The sequence below is a fragment of the Neophocaena asiaeorientalis genome, unplaced genomic scaffold, assembly GCF_003031525.2.
Source record: "Neophocaena asiaeorientalis asiaeorientalis breed wild unplaced genomic scaffold, Neophocaena_asiaeorientalis_V1.1 scaffold504, whole genome shotgun sequence".
NCBI lineage: Eukaryota > Metazoa > Chordata > Mammalia > Artiodactyla > Phocoenidae > Neophocaena > Neophocaena asiaeorientalis.
In genome coordinates this window covers 7,142,243-7,156,613 of record NW_020174438.1, presented here as the reverse complement: position 1 = coordinate 7,156,613, position 14,371 = coordinate 7,142,243, and the positions used below count along the sequence as shown (strand labels likewise).

At 41.6% G+C, this 14,371-nt stretch overlaps 1 protein-coding gene across 1 annotated transcript; it reads left to right on the top strand.

Annotated features, from left to right (window-relative positions):
• The first annotated feature begins 13,294 nt into the window (after positions 1-13,294).
• Positions 13,295-14,115, top strand: RBMXL2 (RBMX like 2). Its single transcript, XM_024757076.1, is given in 2 exon segments — positions 13,295-13,507; positions 13,510-14,115. Coding segments are annotated over 2 exon segments (819 nt in total).
• Positions 14,116-14,371: the final 256 nt, after the last annotated feature.

Here is a 14,371-nt window from a genome sequence, read left to right as displayed (position 1 = left end):
AAAGTTAGAATAACATTGTAAGGTAAATACAAAACTGATTGATGTCCTACAAGGCAATAAATGATAAACTTTGGGATTATCTTTTCCATCACAGAGGAAATTTGCACTGATCGAGGACAAGAATTATTTGCATTGCTATCAGGTCTCTGTAAGATAATCTTTATGCTTACAAAGTTGTGAATCTTCTGATCAATAGAATTGAGAGTCAGAGAACTGTTAAAACATAAGCAGAGGCAAATCAAAAATTTTAAGAGTTTATTTAAAGAAAAAACTAAATAGGGCAGTGCCAAACCAGAAATGTTTAGGAGCACTCCACCGGACAGGAGCTAAGGGAAAGGCTTTTATAGAGAAGAGGCAGACGCAAAACTGGAAAATTATTTGACTGGCTAAAGCTTAAGCATTTTCCTTATGTGGAAAAGCCTAGTTGGCTGTGATTGGTTGTCCTTAGGTTTCGATTTCTTAACCCTGAGGCATATATAGGTTTCTGTTTTGGTTTGTTTAGTAGGCTGCTAAGGTATTAGAACCACCTCAGTCTATTGGTCTCCTTGTTTAATCTGACATAAAGATACACACCCCTAGAAAATCAGATAATCCCCGGCCTGCTAGACAATGCCTAGAACTACAGTGAAAGGACACTCAGTAATACCAGTAATACCTTTTGCCAATTTTTTTTTTTTTTTGCGATACGCGGGCCTCTCACCGCCGTGGGCTCTCCCGTTGCAGAGCACAGGCTCCGGACGCACAGGCTCAGCAGCCATGGCTCATGGGCCCAGCCGCTCCGCGGCATGTGGGATCTTCCCGGACCGGGACACGAACCTGTGTCGCCTGCATCGGCAGGCGGACTCTCAACCACTGCGCCACCAGGGAAGCCCCTTTTGCCTATTTTTAAGTTTTGGATGATTTTTCTTAACAATGCTCGCCTCTTAGAACAGTGGATCTCAACTCTGGTTGGTGATTTGGCCACCAAGGGGACATTTTGGTTGTCACAAGTGAGGGTTGCTCCTGGCATCAAGTTGTGTTCCACACCTCAAGTGGATCTGAAATCAAAGGATTTGGGATTTAGTCCTGTTACTATCAGTTACAGGTTCTGTGATGTTGGCAGATATTTAGTATTTTCACACTTCGATTATCTGTAAAATGGAGGCTAAAAAAATATTTATGTCTCACTAACATTCTTTATTCTTAGCTGGGGAGAAAATGAACTTTGGGTTGAAGGAGGAGGGAGAAGGTCTGAAGGACAACCATCTATACCCTACTGTGATACTGTGATTTATAATAAAATAAATTATAGTCTTTTTCCACAGTTCCTGGCTCACGGCTCCCAAAACCCTTAGAATTTCCTCATTGATAAGAACAATGGGAGCACCTTTTGTTCTAATATTTCATCTTTTGTCCTCAGTTTCTGAAATAGCTTCAGAGCCATACAGGTGAAAAGGGTAATCCATAACAAGCCCTTTCAGCCACACCTGAGTTGTTTCTGAGGTGACAGTGGGAAATCCCTTATGGATGGTGGAGCTGGTTGCCAGGGGAACCAACCAGTTAAAGGGTTGGAACTTTCAATCACACCTTCTGTAATCAGGGATGAGGGGGTAGGTGTCCAGGTTGACTCAGTCACCAATGGCCAGTGATTTAATCAATCATGCCTATATAAAGGAGCCTCCATAAAAACCCAAAAGGGAGGGATCTGGAGAACTTCCAGGATGGTAACCAGAACGCATACACCTGCCAGGCCTCAAACTCCTTGGGGACAGAAGCTCCTGCTGTGCAGGACTTAAAGCCCTATGTGTCTCTTCATCTGGCTCTTCATTCGTATTCTTTACTGTCGTTTGTAATAAACCAGTAATCTAGTAAGTAAATTACTTTCCTGAGTTCCGTGAGCCACTGCAGAAAATTAACTGAACCTCAGGAAGGGGTCTGAGGTCCTCGGGTTTATAGCCAGTTGGTCAGACACACAGTTGGACTTATGACTGGCATCTGATGTGGGGGCGGTCTTGTGGGACTGAGCCTTTAACCTATTGGACCTGATGCTATCTCCAGGTAGATAGCGTCAGAACTGAGTTAAATTTGTGGGACACCAGGTCATCGTCTGAGGCGAATGGAGTTCATTGCTTCATGGTGTAGGAAAAAAACACATATCATACCTTGTATCATAAGCACATTTAAGAGTGAAAGAGAAAATTATAATGGATAACTAGGTTGAAAAGATTCCTCTTTCTAGTCTCCTGCTACGGTTTCTTTAAGGTCATGATTTCCTGTCTGGTCTCCTGGTTTCTCATACTGCATTCTACTCTATATTGTCTGCACTACTTTCAATGTAGTTTTCTTTAAAAACAAAACAAAAACCATATTGAAGTCTCTTTTCCCTCTCCTTCCACCACTAATGATTACATTCAGCCTCATCTTTTGTCCCCTAAACACAACGTAAACCTTTGACAACAGTACTTTCAAACAGAATAACACCCTAAACTTTCAGTTTATCATTTTGTGTGTTTTCTTATGCATATATCGTTCCTTCTAATATTTTTCTTTTCCTTCCTTAGTCTTCATTTCTTTATTTTGTAGATCATCACAGAACCTCTACCAGAAAATAAATATCCTTCTTTAAGAGCAGAGGAAAGGGTGAAAATGAACAGGTTCCTTTATAGCAACAGAGGGAAGAAAGACTATTGTTAGTACTTTTGTCTTTCAGAAGTAATTAATTTTTTAATTCAACAGCCCCCTTTACTGTTTGTCATCACCTCAGAATCTCTTTCACCTAGTACAATGCCTGCCTTAATATCAGATGTTCAAGAAATATTCTTTGAATGAGAGAGTAAGTGAACGTTACTAGAGCTGGACCAAATTCTTCGTATTCAAAAGGCTACATGATTTGGTTCAGCTTTCCAATATGTCACTCTCCCCTCTCACTAAACAATGTAATTTCTTCCCAGTTCCTTGTGTGCTCCAAGTGTTTCACCCCTGGTCCTTTGTGCAGTTGCCTACTCTGCTCTTCCACTCTTCATAGATCTGGCTGTGGACCATCCTTTAAATATCTCCTCCGGGAGGTTGAGTGCTCTATCGTAAGTACCACCCTGTCCCCTTTTCCTAACAATGCATCGGTGTTCCTTCCTTTCCTAGCACTAACACAAAGATTTCCTTATTTTATTTCTTTCTGTCTGTCTTCCTCACCACAACCTAAGTTCAATAAGTTCTCTGGTTCACTGTTGTCTCATTAACATAAACCCAAGTGTGGTAGAAGGGGGCTTGTTATGAATAACAAGACATTCCTTTCACCTTTATGGCTCTGGAGCTATTTCAGAAACCCATGACAAAAACCAAATATTAAATATTTCCCATTGCTCTCATTGCTTAGGAAATTCCAAGGGTTTTAGGAGCTGTGAGCCAGGAACCATGGGCCAAGACAAAAATATATATTTATTATAAATCACAACATCACATCTATTGAACTGTGTATCTAAAAATGCTTAAGGTGGTAAATTCTATGTTAAGTGTATTTTACCACAATTTTAAAAATTAAGAAGAAAAAGAGAGGGTGCCCAAGCTTCAGACTAACTGGGAAGCTCCCTCCTCACTGTCAAGGAGTTTGTGTCATGGTACAGAGTCGTGAGATCACTCTGTGTGTCCGGATGGTTGGATCAGAACTCAGTCCCTGAAGATACTGGGGACAGATTCAGGGGCCCAGGCTACAGGTGCTGGTGCTGCTTCCAGAGAAATTCCCCTGACCTTCCTAGTAGGAAGGATGGGGATCTCATTCAATTGATTTAGGGATTTCTACCCTGAGGAGATAGGGACCTTCAAGACGATTCCTCGTGTTCTGAAACTCATCCTTGTCAGGGCGTAGCCCTTTGCAGAGATTTTTTTTTGTTTTTAATTTTTAGAGCGAGGAGTGTTATTCTTTTTTATTTTTCTTGAAATGTCATCTCTATTCCCTGATGGTAATACATTTTTTCATCTTGGAGCTCCTCTGCCCCCTAAGTCTCCATCTAGGGTACCCTGGCCCAGTTACTCTCTTGAAGGATACTGGTGCCAGTGTAGCCAGTGAAAGACTCCATAGGGAATGCCCCCACCCCCCTACCTGGTTGTAGCTCGTTTGGTGGACCCTTCCTTGTTCACTGGTATTCGTACCTTCATTCATCATTCAAATCTACTACAGTTTGCTGCCAGTAGTTGTACAAGGATTGAAAAATAGTATGAGACATTCTTTTTCATGGGTACGTGGGGCACAGTGGGTAAACACACAAAATACTCATCTATTTAATGCCTTTTTATAATTTCAGATATTATAATTATTACTTTAAAATATTTCAAAATGAGCGGCCCAGACCACGAGTGTAGAATTTACAAAGACCATGTATGTCAGAACCTCTTCATTGTAGTTGCTCTGTAGTTGGCCAGGCAGAAATTTGGGGACCCCATTTGCAGCTGGCCTCTGAAGTGAGAGCAGTTTTGTTGGAACTGAGGCCTTAAGCTGCACAGTCTGTGCTAACTCTAGGTACATAGTGTCAGAAATGAGTTGAATTATGGGACACCCAGTTGGTGTCAGAGAATTGAGGACTGTTGTTGGGAAATGACATACCATCGCTCCCTGATTACCACAATAGATTCCAGGCCAACTACTAATTTGGGAATTCCCACAATCCCCCTCAGGTTCTATAATTCTCTAGTATGACTCACAGAACTAAGGAAAGTGCTATACTTATGATTATAGTTTATTATAAAGGATACAAATGAACAACCAGATGAAGAGCAAGTTGCGAGTGGGGAGGAGTAGATTCACAGAGCTTCCGTTCCCCTTCCAAGTACATGATCCTCCCAGCACATCCTGTGTTCACCAGCCCAGACGTTCCCTGAACTCTGTTGTTTAGGGTTTTTACATGGGGTTTCATTTCATAGGCAGGATTGATTAAATCATTGGCCATTAGTGATTGAATTCAATCTTCAGCCCCCTTCCCAGAGATCAGGTTCTAACCCTCTAATCTCATGGCTGGTTCCTCTGGTGACCAGTCCCCAACCTGAAGCTCTCTAGGTGCCTCGTTAGGAGTTTCCTCAGGTGTGGTGGAAAGGGTCTCATTATGGACAATAAAAGACACTCCTATCACTCAGGAAATTGCAAGGGTTTCAGACAAAGACCAAATAAATGTTTTTTGTTGTACCATAGGCTACCCCCTGGTCTTTGACAATGGATCCCTTATAGCAAAAAGATCATATCTGTCTGACCTAAACAGATACGGCAACATTTGGAGGAGTCAGTGTGGAATAGAAATAGGAGGCTTTTGGGGCTTCCCTGGTGGTGCAGTGGTTGAGAGTCTGCCTGCCGATGCAGGGGACACGGGTTCGTGCCCCGGTCCGGGAAGATCCCACATGCCGCAGAGTGGCTGGGCCTGTGAGCCGTGGTCACTGAGCCTGTGCGTCCGGAGCCTGTGCTCCGCAACGGGAGAGGCCACAACAGTGAGAGGCCTGGATACTGCAAAAAAAAAAAAAAATTTTAATAAAAAATAAAAAAGAAATAGGAGACTTTTAACTCAATTTCCAAGTACATTTGACTATCAATATCAGTATTATCATTTTAACAACAATGTAAGTGTAAGACCATATTGCATTATGGTAGATATAACTTGGAAAATGAAAGTCAAAAGAGACTGGCACATTCCCAGAGTCCCATTCAGTCCAGTCCGTCTTCATATTGTATGAAAGATCTCCCAGGATGAGGCCACCCAGGTTTGCAGGCTTCCATTTGATCTTGGCAGGTTCCAAAAGCAGGAGTGGCCTCTGCACTGTGTAGCTCCATTCTTTCAGGCATGTGGTCTCATCGAGCTAAGAGATAATATCATCTCTTGCTTTGAGCCGCTTTCAGAGTGTTAATGTAATTTTGGGTGTCCCTCTTCATGTAACCCATTTATTCATTCCTTTACCCTCCCTCTCTCCATTTATACCCAAACTTTTCCACATTTGGAAGGGAGCGTGGCACCCGCTATGCTGCTCTAGGTTGCAGACAGCAGTACTCCTGTAGAAAGCACCTCCCATTCATTTAGAGTAGGGTCATGTAGACACAGAAGCCATGGCCGTTTTTACCATTAGACAATATAGCTGCATTCACTGTTAATCCCAGTTTTGCCAAAAAGGGTAAAGGGACAATCCACTCCATCAGGTCCTTAGGAATTCTGACATAAAAATTTATAGTTTCTTGCTTGGGTATCACCCCTCCTTCTGGGACTTGTAGTGGCAGCCCTGATTCTGTGACCATTACGTAAGGAAAAGAAAGGTGAGGTGAGGTGGGAAGGAAAGAAAAAGTTATGGTCATCGGTCATCTTCCATGTGGGAAGGACTGCAGTCATACTAGTATCCTCCTCCACCCCATATCCATAAGGGAGAAAAGAAAAAGAGGACGCTAGTTAGTGAGGACACTCCCTTAGCCCCGCTCATGTTGAGTGTGAGCACACACTCATGAAGGTAAGAGAGCCCCTCATGCCTGTATCTACCTGCCTTTTAGACAACTGATGCTTTAATTCCCAATTCCAACTGTCTATCAAACTATTACTCTGAGCAGGATATCTCTCTGTCCATCTCTTTGCACTATGGGGTGTGAAGTATGTACCTTGGTCTGAAGAAATGTCACTTGGTGATCCACATTGGTATAATATTTTCTGTACTCTTCTTTTATAGTACTCTGAGCATTTGCATCTATCTCTGAGTAAGCAAAGTCTACACCAGAGTCAGGATCTATTCTTGTCAAGACCCATTGGATACCAGCATCTGACTCACTTGCCACTTGCTATGTTCACGGTCTTTCCGCCTCCAAGGTATCTGAAACATCCCATCTGCAGGCTCTGTCTTTTTTTCTTTTTCTTTTGGCAAACAAAACAGTTCTTAGTGGCAGTTTATGCTTCAGAGGTGCAAGGGAGTATGTCTAGACTGAGTCCATCTCTGTATTGCTGTAGTCCCTCAGTGCCACTCATTTTATGCGCCCAGGTGGCCTCCTCAACCAAGCACACCAGGATATCCATTAGTCAGTTCCAACCACCTTGTGAACCTGCTAGTCACTTCTTCCTACGGGCATCACCATGTCCTACTGTAATGCATCCCTCAGATTCTCATAGTGATTTCAACATGGCCATGCCTCATAGGGGCATCCCTTTTTGAGGCCAGTTTTCCATTTCCTTAAGGCCAGGCCATTGGACACCACCAATGAGTCAGTAAAAGCTCAAACACAGGGGCTTTTTATCATCATTCATTTCTTCCGTCATTGCTAGGTAAACAGAATATAATTCAGCTCACTGAACTGACTGGGTTTTTTTTTCATTATTACATTGGATTCCTACTCAAAAGGAGGACCCAAAAGTCCTGCTGAACTAATTGGTTTTTACCTTCTTCGAACAATATGGTAACCTTCCCAACAGGATGCGGTCCGTTCACCTTGGAACTGCCATCCATAAATGAAGCAGCTCTTTTTTGGTCAGCTGAAAAGCTGTTTACAGGGCACCATCCATAGAATAGACCCTGGCGGTTCCCTCATGTGTTTCCATAGTCAGTCCTTGGAGAAAAGAGTACACCTGCTTGTGAATCCACTGAATAACTCTGCATTCCTCTGATAACATATTCCTATACAAACCATTTCCATTTTATTATGGAACTCTACTGGCCACTGCCCTCCCCATGAACATGTTTTTCTGACCTCACCCAAGACGTCACTGATACTTCAGGTTTTAAGATTATGATTTATTTTTTATTTACAAAATGTTTAGTTGTGCTTAAATACACATAACATGAAGTTTGCCATCGTAACTATTCTTAAATGTGCAGTTCAGTGGTGTTAAGTATATTCACATTGCTGTGTGACAAATCCCTAGAACTTTTTCATCTGGAAGAACTGAAATTCTATACCAGTTAAACAATAGCTCCTCATTTCTCCCTCCCTCCACCCCTGTCAACCGCTGCTCCACTTTCTGTTTCTATGAACTTGACTATTCTAGGACACCTTTTGTAAGTGAGATCACCATACGGTATTTGTCTTTTTTGTGAATGGCGTATTTTAACTAATTAGCATAATGTCCTCCAAGTTCGTCCATATTGTAGCAGGTGTCAGCATTTCCTTCCCTTTCAAGTCGGAATAATATTACACTGTACATACATACTACGTTTTGTTTATCCACTAATCTGGCAATGGACACGAGTTGCTTCCACCTCTTGGCTATTGTGAATAATGTGGCTATGAACATGGGTATAAAATATCTGAGACCCTGCTTTCAAGTCTTTTTTATACATACCTAGAAGTAGACTGCTGGATCATCTGGTAATTCTGTTTTTAATTTTTTGAAAAACCACCACCCTGTTTCCCATAGTGGCTGCACCATTTTACATTCCTACCAGTAGGTGTACAAGTGTTCCAGTTTCTAAACATCCTCCCCAACATGTTATTTTCTGTTTTTTTCTTTCTTTTTTGATAGTAACCATACTAATGGGTGTGAGGTGAGAAGATTATTTTTTTTGTCCTTCAGTCATAGGGACAGTTTCAATTAATGTTCAACAGCAAGCTAGTAATTGCCCCTCAAATGGAAATTCTCTAGTCCAAGTCCCAGGAGTCATTACTGTGGAGTGTTCACAAGCTTTTGCTATAAACCTGTTTATACTCCACATAGGTCTCTGGTACAGAGGATTCACTCATACCAGCATTCAAGGTTTTATTCTATACTGTGTGGGCTCAGGCAATCTTTTGTGAAAAGAAATTTTAATTGAAGTATAGTTGATTTACAGTGTTGTGTTAGTTTCAGGTGTACAGCAAAGTAAATCAGATATATATGTGTGTGTGTGTATATATATATATATATATATATTCTTTTTCAGATTCTTTTCTATTATAGGTTATTACAAGATATTGATAGTTCCCTGTGCTGCATAGTGGGTCCTTGTTGTTTATTTTATATATAGTAGTGTGTATCTGTTAATCCCAAACTCCTAGTTTATCCCTCCCCCTTTTCCCCTTTGGTAACCATAAGTTTGTTTTCTATGTCTGTGAGTCTGTTTCTGTTTTGTAAATAGTTCATTTTATCATTTTTTAAGATTCCACATATAAGTGATATCATATGGTATTTGTCTTTCTCTGTCTGACTTACTTCACTTAGTATGATAATTCCTAGGTCCATCCATGTTGCTGCAAATGGCATTATTTCATTCTTTTTATGGCTGAGTAATATTCCAGTGTGTGTGTGTGTGTGTGTGTGTGTGTGTATGTGTGTATGAAGATATGCCACATCCATTCATCTGTCAATGGACATTTAGACTGCTTCCATGTCTTGGCTGTTGTAAAGAGTGCTGCAATAAACCTTGGGGTGCACATATCTTTTTTAATTAGAGTTTTCTCTGGATATATGCCCAGGAGTGGGATAGCTGGATCATATGGTAACCTTAGTTTTTTAAGGAACCTCCATACTGTTTTCCATATTGGCTGCACCAATTTACATTCCCACCATCAGTGTAGGAGGGTTCCCTTTTCTCCACACCCTCTCCAGCATTTATTATTTGTAGAATTTTGAAGATGGCTATTCTTCTGGTTTGAGGTGGTACCTCATTGTAGTTTTGATTTACATTTCTCTAATAATTAGGGATGTTGAGCATCTTTTCATGTGCCTGTTGGCCATTGTATGTCTGCTTTGGAGAAATGTCTATTTAGGTCTTCTGTCCATTTTTTGATCTGGTTGTTTATTTTCTTTATATTAAGCTGTATGAGCTGTTTTTATATTTTGGAAATTAATTCCTTGTTGGTCGCATCGTTTGTGTTCAGGCACTCTTACTTGTTCCCATTTAGCATGTCCTATTAATGCTGCTTAAGGAGCAATTTCTGTCTTGTGTTTTACAACAGTAGGTAGGGGAAACATTCCTCAGTCAGATACAATATCCATCCACATAATACACTCAGGTAAAAGAGACAAAGAGACCCAATCATTTCACGTAAAGCCTGTTTAAACATTCCAATTCTCATCCAAACCTCCACTTAAATTCTATCAACCCTTACATTTCTATATTCTCTCAATCTAATTGCAGCTCCGGGTACAGATCACCAATGGGTTTTGATACTTGACAAGGGACATGAGGCTCCCTTGTCAAGGAGTCCCAGACCCTTGGGACTGTTGACCATTTTACCCACTCATAAGACTTTGTGTCCCCAGCAGGTGTCCAGCTAAGGGACATAGGTAGTTGGTATGAAGGTAATTGTAGTGCAGAAGTAGTTAAGTGAATGGATTCTGGATGTATTGTGGGATCTGGGACTGATTATATGGGGAGAGGGCATTGTGGTAACTGGAGGAAAAAGGAATCATTCCCCAACAAGCTCCTATGTCCATCAACAGAAAAATGGAAAAAAAATATTTTGGTATAGTCATACAACGACTAAAAAAAATCAAAGAAAAAGTGCAATTACTGGTGTGTACAATACATGGATGAATCTCAAAAATATACTGAGTGCCATAAGCCAGACACAGAAGAGTTCATTCTATATGATTCCGTTTATATAAAGTCAAAGAACAAGCAAAACAAAATGATGCTTATGTAAGTCAGAAAAGTGGTTACCTCTGAGCAGAAGGTATTATTTTGAAAGGGGCATGAGGGAACAATTGGGGGTGATGGAAATGTTATAGATCTTGATGTGGGTCATCCATGTTTACATGGATGTACACATATGTAAAAATTAAGCAGTAAATTTAAGATTTTATACATAAACTTGTAAATTTTGTGTTTATAAGTTAGCCCTCAATAAAAACATTAAAGGTAATCATTCAAGGAATAGATATAGAAAACATAACTTCTTCCATATTGTTAGAGGAAAAAGAAAGGAATAGTCAAATCATGTGATACCAGAGATGGCAGGAAAGATGGAAAAAAGAGGCAAGAAAGGCATGGTTAACAGACGGCACACAATAAGCTGGCAGAAAAAATTCTGAAAAATATTGAGCTACATAAGTGTCAGACAAAACAAATTAAGGTAAAAAACATATTATAAATAATGAGGATCATTACATAATAAAATCATTCACCAGAAATACATAGCAATTCTCAATCTTCATGCATTTAACAATATAATCTTAAGTTACATGAGGCAAAAATGGACATAAAAATAAAGAGAAATTAATAAATCCACAATTATGGGAGTTTAAAACAGTTCTCAACAACTCTATCAAATAAAAAATAAGTTAGGATGAGGAAGACTTGAACATCACTATATAAGGAAAGAATTCTACCCCAATATTTAGAGAATATACTTTCTTCTCAAGCGTACGTGGACTATTAGACACACAACACACACACAAGCACACATATACTTCAGGTCGTAAAGCAAGTTTCATCAAATACCAACGTATGGATATCATATAGAGCATGTTAGAAAACCAAAAATATCCATATGTTTGAAATTTTTAAAACATACTTCTTTATAATTCATGAGTCAAGAAATGATGAAAATGAGAAAATGTTAGGAACTGAACAACAGTGAAAATAACCATGTACCACAGCTCAGGGCATGCTGTTAACTAGTACATGGAGAGTAAAATTTAAACTTAGATATAACAATCAGAAGAAATGTTTTTTGAAACTCTTAATGCACTAAGTGTCTTACCTAAAAATCTAGAATAAAAATAATACAAATTGTAAATCCAAAGAATTATGGAAAGGAAAAAAGACAATAGCAGCAAATAAAATCAAAACAGAGGATCAGCAAAGAAAAAGTGTAGTTCTTTGAAAAGGTAAAAAACTTCTGGCAAGACTGGTCACAAAAAAAGAAAGCAAAACCAGACAGGCTATTGATAAAATAAATTTTCAAATTAAACAAAGATGGATAACTTTTAGAAAAAAGTATATCTTACAAAGACCAAGTCAAGAAGAAATTTTTAAAAATCTGAATAGACTGAAAACTAAAAGAAATTTGGGCAAAAATCTCCCCAGCTAGGTATGGGGAAGAAAATTATTGGCTAATACCCTTTATGCCCAGAAATGTAAAATTTCTAAGTATGAGCAAACAAAATTCGTTAATATATTTAAAAATGAATACATCCCAACAGGTAAGTTTACCTTAGAAATATAATAATGATTTTAATAATAAAAATTTGTTACTGCAATTCCTCACATGAACTGATGGGATGCATTTATACTTTAACTTCCATTTATGCATGCTAAAAAACTCTCAAAGCCTTAAAAGAGTACCCATTAAAAATCAGAAAAATCATAAAAATGCCTTCTTGCAGTACCCTTTTCAAGATTATATGGCTATTGCAATAAAAAAATGTAACACATAATATATATATACACCCACACAAAGTAAATATTTTTTTAAAAAGTGACTTTAGACATTACTATCTTGGGTGAAGATAGTTCACCAATTTACTTTTCATACTTATTTCCATTCAGAGACTATCGTGAGGAACAAATCTGAACTGTGTAATTCGTTAGAATGAACCCAAAATGTTTTGTTTTCCTGAGGTGCGCCTTTCTTTCGCGATGAAGCGGTAAAGGCTTTAGTGTCCTATGCTTGCTTAGGTGCTACTTTGGCGAGTGTCCTAGTGCTGTCACATTTGCCTTTATTTTGTCCCTCAGGTGACTTTCCGTTCAATATTTATCTTAAAGGGCAGTTTCAATACTACATAACTGAGTCCTTTGAAGGTTGAAAAATGCAAGAAAACGGTGCAGGAGGGAAAGATGGCACATCCAAAGAATGACTCCCTCTTCTTCCTATACCACCAAAGAACCCTCCACGTATCATTTTCTCTCCTTCCCCTTGGCAACGCAAAAAATCGTATTCTTAACACATTTTACGTACAAACTGCATTTTAACACTTTAAAATTATTATTCCATTTTTTTCAACTACTTTTTCTGTTTGAATATGGTTTTGGGTAACGTGCATTGGAATGCATTAAAATTCCGCTCATTAAGAGCAATGGGAAAAACTTTTTTTCAGGAGTGACTTAAAGAATTCAGGCCAAGGATAGGTTACTCAGTCGTAATTAAACGACTGTGAAAAAAGTCACGAAACCGCCAACTTGCCTCGTTGCCGGCGGGACGGCCCTCCCCGCACCACCAACCAATCACAACCAGCAAGAGCCAGCCAGGCTGCGGGAACTAGACCCGAGAGGCACAAACCGGAGCATTCCGCCTGCGCAGCCGACTTGTGGTTCCGGGGGTTTCCGCGACGACGCACCGCCCAACCGGTAGGAGCCGCCCTCGGCCAGCGGGCTCGGAAGCGAAGACCGGTGCCTCGACTTCGCCGCCCACGCCACCCGACCCGCAGCCCACGCCACCCGAGCCGCAGACATGGTGGAAGTGGATCGCCCGGGGAAGCTCTTCATTGGCGGGCTCAACCTCGAAACCGACGAGAAAATCCTCGAGGCCACGTTTGGCAAGTATGGCTGCCTCACCGAGGTGCTCCTGATGAAAGATCGAGAAACCAACAAGTCCCGGGGCTTCGCGTTCGTCACCTTCGAAAGCCCGGCAGATGCCAAAGCCGCCGCCAGAGACATGAACGGTGGGGGCGAGACGGCTATGCCGGCCCGCTGCGCCGGGAGCCGCCGCCCCCGCGCCGTGACCCCTACCTGGGCCCCCGGGAGGAGGGCTACTCGCCCCGAGACAGCTACTCGTCGAGCCGCGACTACTCGAGCGCCCGCGACCCCCGGGGTTTTGCTCCCTCGCCCAGAGAGTACACCTACCGCGACTACGGCCACTCCAGCGCCCGGGACGACTGTCCATCGAGAGGCTACGGTGACCGAGACGGCTACGGGGGGCGCGACCGCGACTACCTGTATCACCCGAGCGGAGGCTCCTACCGAGACCCCTTCGAGAGCTACGGGGACCCGCGCAGCGCCGCCCCTTCACGGGGGCCCCCGCCATCTTACAGCGGCGGCCGCTACGACGAGTACCGCGGCTGCCCGCCCGATGCTTACGGTGGCGGCCGGAGCGAGCGCTATTGGAGGGGCCGCGACCGGGCAGGCAGAGCTGATCGCGGGAGGCCGCGGTCCATGGAGAGGGGGTGCCCGCCCCCGCGCGAGTCCTACAGCGGGTCCGGCCGCAGGGCCCCACTAGGCGGAGGCCGCTTGGGAAGCTGTGCCGAGAGAGGGGGAGACCGGAGCAGATACTAAGCACCAAGAGACTTGGGACCAAAATCTGCCTTCAAAGAAGCTGCCGAAAAGTAGGGACTGTTCCATGGTAACTACTCAAGGACTAGCGCAAGGAAGAGTTGTTTTCACGTTTTAAGAATTTCCTGTTAACTTTCTCTCCACAATTTTTGTTTTTTGTACACTTGAGAGGAAAAAGTTAAAACTTGTTTTGATTTCGTTTTGGAATTGTTAACGTTTCTTTCAACAAGTTCATTTAAAAATACACGACTTGAACCTG